Raw genomic sequence first — 9,949 nt, forward strand, 5'->3', positions numbered from 1 at the left:
GTAGGTTTCGAGGTTCCAAAATGCAAGAGAGTTTATTCCATTTTTCTAGCCCTATTTATAAGTTTTTCATGAGTGTTCCTATCGTGAGATACCATCTCACTACTCACTATTTTCTCGCTACTCACTTGACGAAACTAGCTTCGAAACTATTTTCTCGCTACTCACTTGACGAAACTAGCTTTCGTCAAATGGCCCTCTTGACGTCTACGCGTCAACATACTCCCCCACATGACAGAACGTCATAAAGAAAACAAAACAAATTACACGTGCTACTAAGCAGACGGCTTCGCAACAGGTAACAGACAAATTTTAGTTACTGGACGCGTAATTATACCTTTCGCCGTTTTCAGCTTCACTACACGCGTAAGCTGATCCTCTCCGGGGTGTATTTCGACAATGCGTGCGAGGGGCCATCGGGTGATGGGAAGCGAATCGTCCACTAGGATGACCAGTCTGCCAGGTACTATATCACTACGATTCACCACCTTGTTATCCTTCTACATCTCCTGCAGATATTCTGTTGCCCAATGCTTCCAGAAGCATTGAACAAGCAATTGCCAGCTCTGCCATTCGTCCAACGTGTAGGCCTTCAAGCGGGTGTAGTCGGGAACGGGCACCGCATGCATCGACGAGCCAATAAGGAAGTGCGCAGGAGTAAGCGCCGCCAAATCATTCGGGTCATCCGTCAGCGGCAACAAAGGACGCGAGTTCATTGCCGCTTCTATCTGCTGCAGAATGGTGCTGTACCCTTCATACGACAGCCTCGAACTGCCTAGGTGCCGATAGAGATGTCGTTTGGCCGTCCTTTACCGCTGCTTCCCACAATCCACCGAAATGTGGGGCCTTAGGTGGGGTAAAGTGCCAAGTTATACCCAAGTCGGAACATTTGGATGCGATGGCGTTTTGTAGCTGTTCGTTCTGAAACAATTCAAACAGTTCATTAAGTTCGTGTGCTGCACCCTCAAAGTTTTTCCCATTATCCGAGTGTATATCCGATGGTGTTCCGCGCCGGGATGTAAACCGATGCAAAGCGGCCAAGAATCCTGCAGTGGTGAGATCGCCAACCAGCTCCAGGTGAACCGCCTTGGTTGAAAAACACGAACACACACAAGTAACATTTAGCGGCAGCAGCTCTCTTGTGTGTTGGTTTGAGGTAAAACGGCCCGGCGTAGTCCAATCCGGTTACGGAGAACGGCCGGCTTGGGGTGATGCATTGGTACGGGAGTTGTCCCGTTTGTTGTTGCGTAAGCGACGGATCCTGTCGTATGCAACGAAAACAATTCCTTTCTATTCCTTTCACTAGACGTCGTCCGTCGAGTGGCCTCCTCTATAATACTCCTCTCGTATCTGGGAAAGCAATAGTCTTCCCCCACCATGCATAAGCTTCTCGTGGTAGTGGACTGCGATTAGATGAGCTAGCTTATGGTTCTTGGGGAGCACGATGAGATGCTTAGACTGGTAAGGAAGCTGTGCAAGCTTCAAACGCCCTCCCACTCGTACTATTCCTTCTTCGTCGAGAAATGGATTCAACCGTCTTAGAGGTGAGTGTTTTCCCACGGTTTCTCCTTTTTTCAGTAGTCGGATTTCCGATGAAAACTCGTCTTGCTGCGCCAGTTTGCATAGTACGATTGTCGCTGCTTCGTTGAACTTGGGTGTAATCGACAATGCAGCGGAGGTAAACGGTGCTGACGGTTGCGTATCTTGTGTTTTGTGTTGCGTATAAAACGTGTGCAGTAGGCGATTATGCGTAACAATTTGGTATATGACGACGACAAATTGAACCAAGGGTGAATGGTATGTATATTGGCGACTACAGCACTCACCTGACGATTTTCCATATTCGTTTCAGCAGCCAGTGATGGATTCGAAATAGGCCAGTTAGAGGCAGGTAACGCCAAGCAATCGGGACCACAACGCAACATCGAACTTTTCAGCATCTCAGCTGCGGACATCCCTCGGGACACCAGGTCTGCAGGATACGATGTACCGGGAATGTGCTTCCATTGTCGCGGATGCGAATAATTCTGGATCTCAGCAACACGATTCGCCACGAATGTTTCGATGTGCAACACGATTCGCCACGAATCGATTTTCATCGCCCGTCGAACACGATGATGCAGATGTACTGCTAGCACGGCTGCACAAAGCTCCAATCTCGGTAATGTAACACGTTTCAGTGGAGCCACCCGAGATTTCGACGCGAGCAGAGTCACTCGTACCTGTCCCTGCTGGTCCTCACAACGAGCGTAAATACAGGCACCATATGCAACCTCTGACGCGTCTGCAAATATATGGAACTGTATTTCAGAGTTAGGTAAAAGCACATACCGTTCACTTTTGAAGTCAGCCAAATCCTTCCAGTCGTCAGTAACCGATTTCCATTTGTTGCAGATATGTGCAGGAACCGGATCATCCCACCCGATTTTCTGCAGCCACAACTCCTGCATCAGCAGTTTCGCGCGTATGATGACTGGAGCGATCAATCCAAGAGGATCAAACATTCGAGCAATGTTTGACAATATGGACCGCATGGTGATGCTGGTAGTTTCCATTGTTACCGTCGACTCGAAACACAAAACGTCGAGTTCGGGCTTCCAAGCGATGCCAAGTGCCTTTACCGTCTCGTTCGACGCAAACTGCAGTGATGACTGTGTGTCGATGTGTTCCACTGGTAAACCGGTAAGCACGTCCAAACAGTTGGATGTCCACTTTCTGAGCTCGAACCCTCCCTTGGATAGCAACTCATATAGCTGCTGACGAGCTTCATCCACGCTGTTGGCTCTACCAATGAAGTCATCAACGTAGAAATTGTGTTTCAGCGCAGGTGTAGCAAGTGGATAATCGGCTCCTTCATCTTCCGCCAGCTGCAACAATGTACGAGTGGCCAAGAACGATGATGGAGACAAACCATATGTCACAGTATTCAACTCGTACAATTCAATCAGCGAATGCGGTGTGAAGCGGAAGAATAGGCGAACCAATTTTCGATCATCGGGATGCAAAATGACTTGCCGATACATTTTTGCAATATCAGCTACAACAGCGATCTTGTAGGTACGAAAACGAAGAATGATGTCGAAGAGTTCATCCTGAATTATGGGTCCAACCCGTAAAGCTTCATTCAGTGAATGTCCAGTCGACGTTTTAAATGAGCCATCAAACACAACTCTAACTTTTGTAGTGGTACTTATTTACAATTGATTATGACGGTCCAAATGTAGTGGTACTTGATGCCTTAAAAATTGGATGGTGTGGTAAATAATAAGCAGCTGTATCGTCACATTCAGTGCTTATACGAGACATGTGCCCCAGTTCCCAATACTCATACTTCATGAACGTTTGATATGATTCTCGAAGTGCAGGATCGCGTTCCAATCTCCACTCAAGAAGCTCGAAACGACGGATGGCCTGTAATCTAGAAAGTCCGAGCTTTTGGTCGAAGTCAGGCTGCTTTGGTAGGCGTACAATATATCTGCCGGTGTCGTCACGTTTGGTAGTGGTCTTGTAAAGGGTTTCACTATACCGTTCATCCGGTGAGTATACGTCATTCACCTTAAATCTTCTAAAATCGTTGCAGCGACTCCTCCAAAGATGCCGTACAGACGACCCTATACGAAGCGTTGGAATCGGTTTTAGGTGCAGAACTTCCAACGGACGTTGCGCCGCTCACTACCCAACCAAAGACACTATTTATCATGACGGGTAAATGAGGTGCTGGACGGAACTGAGATGCATTCTCGAAAACTGTATGGTCATAACGAGCGCCAAGAATGATGTCAACGGGGGCAGCTTTATCGAACAACGGATCTGCTAAAGCGAAACCAGGTGGTATGGTCCAATCGTTGCGGTCAATATCGCGCGTCGAAATATTCGCAATCAAATTGTCTACGATCAACAACTCGGTGTTCACCGTAAACGAACGTAGATTGCTACGTAAACGTAGATCAATCTACGTAAACGTAGATTGCCCAGCTCCAACAATAGTAAATGTTCACATTACTTTTCTTTAAATGGAGCCGATGATCGAGTCGATCGCTTATTAGATTCGGCTGCGATGCGCTGTCCAACAGTGCTCGCGCAGGATGAGCTATTCCGAAATCATCAATAATGTTGATCAATGCAGTTTGGAGTAAGACCTGCTCGGGTGCTTGCTACAAAGCTGCTGCAAAAGTGCGTTGTGCGTTGTTGGTGGCTGTGTGATCTCTAGTGGTGTCGGGTGTGTGGTGCGGAAGTGCAGTAGTGATAGTGGTGTTGTGTACGTATTGCAATTTCGTGTGGTTCGAATTGCGGGCATTTAAAGAATAGTGCGCGGACTTGCATAACGTACAATTTGGCGTTTCATTTGATGTCGAAGCAAAACTGACTTGGCGTGAAAAGGTCATTCTCCGTGAGTGACTCAGGTCATGAACCTGTGACGTAGGACGGTTGTTTACTAACAACGTCTCCAATACACGCATACGACGGTGAAGGAACGAAATTAAACTATCGTAACTCGGATCGGCGTTATTTGATGCGTGCTCTTCCCAATCGCGTAAGGTGATTATTGGGAGTTTGGGGCATAACAGATGCTCAAGAATGCTACCCCAAGTGCCCGTTTCTTCTCCCAAGTGCTGTAGAATCTTTTTATGCCGCTCAAATTCATCCACAAGATGGTGCAGTGTTGAAACGCTTTCCTTCTGGGCAGCAGGAATGGCAAACATTGCTTGCAAATGGCGTTTTCGCAGCAAATACTCGTTTGAGTATCGCTCGGTTAGCGTGTTCCATGCTAACTCATAATTAGCTGCACTTATGGTGATAGATTCTATCACTTGAGCCGCTTCACTTTTAACCGCGGCGCGCAAATAATGGAACTTTTGTATTGCCGGCAAATCTATGTTTGCGTGTATCAGGCACTCAAAGGTATCGCGGAATGTCAACCATTGCATATAATCTCCCGTGAATTCGGGCAGTGCAATAGTGGGTAGTTTGATGCCCTTTAACGGATTCAATCCGGTGTTCGTTTGTGGGATCGGAATTTCTTCTGATGGTAACTTAATCTGCAACTGCGATTGTACGTAGATCAGCCTATCCTCGAAATTCTCCCTTAGAGCAGCATTTTGCGCTTTTTCTTCTTCATTGGCAGTATTATCTTCTAAACCTTGCTGAACACTTTCTAGATCAAGGCATAGCCTCTCGAACCTTTTTACACGTACCTCTGCTTGATCCCGTTCAGGAACGAAATCCTCCAAAAACTTCTCGTACCGCGAAAGAGACCCCAACAAAATTGTCCGTCGGGACGCCAAGACAACGGGTTGCACGGGCATTGCGTAAGTGACTATGAGTGCGTGGGATTGACAGTGTTTTGCGTGCGGCGGCAAAATCAGCTGTGCGTTTCACAAAATCACGACGAATGTGGTACGAAAGCGGGAAACGATGTTACGGTATTGGTGTGATAATCGAAATTCGCGATTAAAAACCAGGAGCAAGTAACATCCTGGTCACGGCACCATGAACAGCTTTGCGAAATTTCGGATCGATTTTCTGTTGTAATAGTTACCAAACAGGATTGTAGGTTTCGAGGTTTCAAAATGCAAGAGAGTTTATTCCATTTTTCTAGCCCTATTTATAAGTTTTTGATGAGTGTTCCTATCGTGAGAGACCATCTCACTACTCACTATTTTCTCTAATATCTAATAGGTACATGATATAATAAATGTTTAAATCTATATCTTTGAGTGTATTTCAAATTTTTGAATCCAATATCACATAAATCTAGCAATACGACCAGGCCGTTTCTATCGAATAAAAAAAAAATCACATAAATCGAACGTCACATCACAAAAAATCATATAACGAAATATTGCCTCATAGGGTGCACTTAACGCTAGTAAAAAAATGTGAAGAAAACTTTAACGAAAGTTTCAACTCTACCATCCAGATTTACACGACTTTTTGCATGTTTCAACTTCCTTAAAAAAATTCTTTCACGTTCGTTTCTGTGCATGTAGATAATCTGGTGCATCCTACGCTTGCAAAGAGTTTGATTATATGTGTGAATCTGCACATTGCTATCTTTTTTTCAGGACGCCCTCCTCCAGACCAGCTGCACTGTGGAAGAAAATCCCGTTCAAATAGCATGTCTAATGCTTGATGCATACGATTCTGGATATCTAATTTCGATATAGAATCGTTTAGCCAAGAACAAAGTTTTGCAAAATAAGCGGGGTTTGAACCTAGTCGATCATTCACGGCAGCTAACTCTAAACTATTGGAGATTTTGTTGAACGAGAAAGATTCCGTTGCTTTAGTATGGTGAGTCCGCAAATTTTCCGTAAGGTACACCAGCATCGTATCTAATGATTCGATCTTTCTTTCTTGCTTTTTCTGTGTTTCGATCACAGATTTCATCATCGTTTGAATGTTCTGTACCGTTTTCAAAACAGCACTTTGACATTCACATCCACTTGCAGTTGTAACCGTGGTTGTTTGCATCATTGAGCTAGGTTTATTTTTTATCGGTTTCAAGACACCTTGCCGAAAATCGGTTTGTTGTAGCTGGCCTTCTTTAGTGCAAGATGCTGCAGGTGCTGCTTTCTGCATAGGTCGCTTTACTATAAGTTTTTTCACTGGCTTGCGAACATATTGCGACGATGGCTGCTCCAAAAGATGATCATCTATCATTTTGTCGATATCAGCTTCCAGCGCAGACATGTCCGTATCCTTTCTGACACACGCTACAGCACCACTTAGGTTACAACTACAATGAGGATTAAATAGATGCTTTTGACTCAGAACTACATAACAGTAAAATAGTAACGTTGTATAATGTTCGTACTCTTACCAGCTAGGATCAGTGATCAAATCTACCAACAAGCATGAGGAAATCACCTTACGTAGAAAAATATTCTCCTCACAGAGCAACAGCAGCGCAGCGGAATAACACCATTCTAAGAATTTAAAGGTACCAATAATGATGTACAAATGCATCACCAACACATACGGCTACAACAATAACAACATCAAATCGAGATTAGTAAAGACGAGCTGAAAAAATTAGCTGATCGTTATTTTTTTCAAGCAGCTTTCTTGTAGGCAATTTTTTTCAAGCAAATTTTGAATTGATGTCGGTGATTTTGAATTTGACATAGTTGTCATTTTTGACTACAGCGACATCTGGTGGGTCCGACGATTTTTGTGTTTTGACGTCCGATGGCGGTCGGTCGGACGGTCGGTTCGACCGCCGTCGGATCCGATTGCGACCAATTTTGCACCCCGGGACGTGGAACGTTTCTTAAAGAATAAGCTGAACAATGCTCAAAGCGTTGTCATTCCGCGTAAGACGATCCAACCGTGCAACACGTTACTGCGGCAGGATGCCAACCGTGCGACGCATTCGATAGGACACCAACTGTGCGCACGTTTTTTGGGACTTACAGAGCGTGTGTGATCGATGAATAGACTGGTGGATGGAATTGCTTTTAACGAAATAAAGAAGTGATAAGCAAAGAACTGGATCAAACATGTTAGTGGCGACGAGGATAAAGGCAGCAACAACATGGTGAACGATAAACAGGACATTCGGGAAGCAATTTTGGAAAATGACCGCAATATTGCAAAAGTTAGCCCAACTAACGCCAACACCATCAACTCTGGAAACAACGCTTGAGGCTCTAGCCACAAATATCAACAAAATTTCGTTCGACCTTGATAACGGCATCACATTCGTAAAGCGGCTATCAAGATACAAAGATCTTTTCGACACGGATGCTGCACGTTTGAATGATGCAGCAAAAGTTGCCCATGCGGAAGTTGGACGATGGTGTGTCCATACACATACACGGTACACCAACTATATACTTCCGAAGGACGTAAACTTGAAAGAAACAATTTCTACGCTCAGCAAAATCTTCGAGGAGAAGGTTTCCATCTTCAGCAAACGGTATCAGTGTCTACAGCTGGTGAAAACAGACACGGAATATATCATATCATATGGTGGAAAAGTTAACCGAGCATGCGAAGATTTTGTATTCCAACAGATGAACATCGACCAGTTCAAGTGCTTAATATTCTTTTGTAGTCTCAAGGGTCACAGTAACGCAGACATCCGGGCCAGACTCACCGATTCACCTACCACCTTAAAAATCTGTAGAAATTACACCGGTTGTGAAGAGGAGAAAACTTGTGATATTTTGGGAAAGACCAAAGGATACGTCTGAACCGGTTGGCTTACGCTTTTATAATGTTTATTCAACCGTCTATAATTCCCATAGTTCATTACCACTGCTTCTAATCCTAGCGTCCTGTTTATACTATTAGCTCCTAGTGTTGTCAAGTATCGGTTTGATTCAATTATTATTATTCCATGCAAGTTTAATTCATTGTTATTCCTGTAAATCCTTAATTGTATAAATAATTCCTTTACTAAATTCAACATTCCGACCACCAAAAGAAAATTCTTTTTAAATGCATGGAAAGACTAACCTACCAAGGTATAGCCATGTAACCCGATCTGACGTAATTCATGTAAACAATATTTGTTTTCTTACTCCACGTGTATGAGTGTATCTTTCTAACCTTGCTGTTCGATGGGATTGGGGAGTAACGCGATTCTATTAACAGCTCTAACAAATTCTTTGTCTGTTCCCGCACGTAAAGTGACCACTCTCACTACTCCGTCTTTACCCGGGTGTAAAGCTGTAATTCGTCCTTTGGGCCAAACTGCAGGTGGGACGTTATCTTCTTTGACGATTACTAACTGATTTACTTCTAGCTTCACCGGTGCGTTGTTCGCATGCTTTGCTGTCGCCTGTATTTGCTGTAAATACTCTGGGTACCACCGCGCCCAAATTTCTTGCATGTGCTTTTGTACGAGTTGGTACTCTTTTAAACGGTTAGGCGAAACTTTGTTTAAATCGACATCTGCTATTGCCTGCATACTACTACCTATCAGAAAGTGGCCCGGAGTTAATGCCTCTAAGTCGGTCGGATCATCGGACATGGGTATTAACGGCCGCGAATTAAGACATTGTTCGATTTGAGCCAGAAGGGTAAGCATGTTTTCTTGCGTCACGCTACTAACTCCTATCGTCTTGAGTAGATGCCGTTTAGCTGATTTTACTGTCGCTTCCTTTAAACCTCCAAAATGAGGTGCACGCGGTGGAATGAACTTCCATACTATTTGGTTCTCGGCGCACCAATCAAATATTTCTCTTCTATCACCCTCATCGGTTTTGAGCATCCTATAGATACGATGCAACTCATGCGACGCGCCCTTGAAAGTGGTTGCATTATCCGAATGCAATTCTGCTACTATCCCGCGCCTAGCGACAAAGCGTCGTAGTGCGGACAAAAATGCAGTCGATGTGAGATCACTCACCAGTTCTATATGCACTGCCCTAGTCGCGAAACAGACGAATATTGCGATGTACGCTTTAGTTGAAGCTCGATTACGTACCGTCGACTTTATTAAGAAGGGGCCACAATAGTCAACACCGCTCACCGCAAACGGTCGAGTTGGTGTCACTCGTGATTCAGGCAAGTCTGCTACTGCCTGTTTCACCAAAGTCGGCTTATTCTTGAAGCATGTGTGGCATCGATGGTACACGCTCTTCACCAAATTCCGACCTCCAATCAACCAAAATTCCTGCCGGATAGTCGCCAGCATGAATTGTGGTTCTGCATGCATCTTCTGCCTTAGTTCCGCACTTTGCAACTCCGTCGCTGTGAGCAATGGAACGGAACCCGCAAGTTCTGGTATTTGTTTTACGCACTCGCCGGGAGATGATTTGCTCGCCCTCAGGTTTGCGTAAAATCGCAAGCAATAGCTCACGACTCTTCGCAGCTTGCCGTACGCCGAATATCGTGCGAAGAGTGCATTGCTGAAGTCGCATGTCGTCGAGATAGTGACAATCTTTAACACCGTCGACCGCTGCTCGGTGTCTGCTTCATTCTCCTTCATCCAGGTAGGACA

General features: G+C 44.8%; 1 protein-coding gene and 1 long non-coding RNA gene across 2 annotated transcripts; one reads left to right on the forward strand and one right to left on the reverse strand.

Annotated features, from left to right (window-relative positions):
• The first annotated feature begins 575 nt into the window (after nt 1–575).
• Nucleotides 576–1,098, forward strand: LOC126563705 (uncharacterized). Its single transcript, XR_007607076.1, has 2 exons — nt 576–865; nt 946–1,098. It is a non-coding gene; the product is annotated as an uncharacterized LOC126563705 (long non-coding RNA).
• Nucleotides 1,099–4,151: 3,053 nt separating this feature from the next.
• LOC126560729 (uncharacterized) lies at nt 4,152–9,267 on the reverse strand. The gene is made up of 2 exons (XM_050216685.1): nt 9,229–9,267; nt 4,152–5,231 (listed from the first exon to the last, which is right to left on the reverse strand). Exons 1-2 carry the CDS (start codon nt 9,265–9,267, stop codon nt 4,152–4,154), a joined length of 1,119 nt encoding a protein of 372 aa, XP_050072642.1.
• Nucleotides 9,268–9,949: the final 682 nt, after the last annotated feature.

This window comes from Anopheles maculipalpis, chromosome 3RL, assembly GCF_943734695.1.
Source record: "Anopheles maculipalpis chromosome 3RL, idAnoMacuDA_375_x, whole genome shotgun sequence".
NCBI lineage: Eukaryota > Metazoa > Arthropoda > Insecta > Diptera > Culicidae > Anopheles > Anopheles maculipalpis.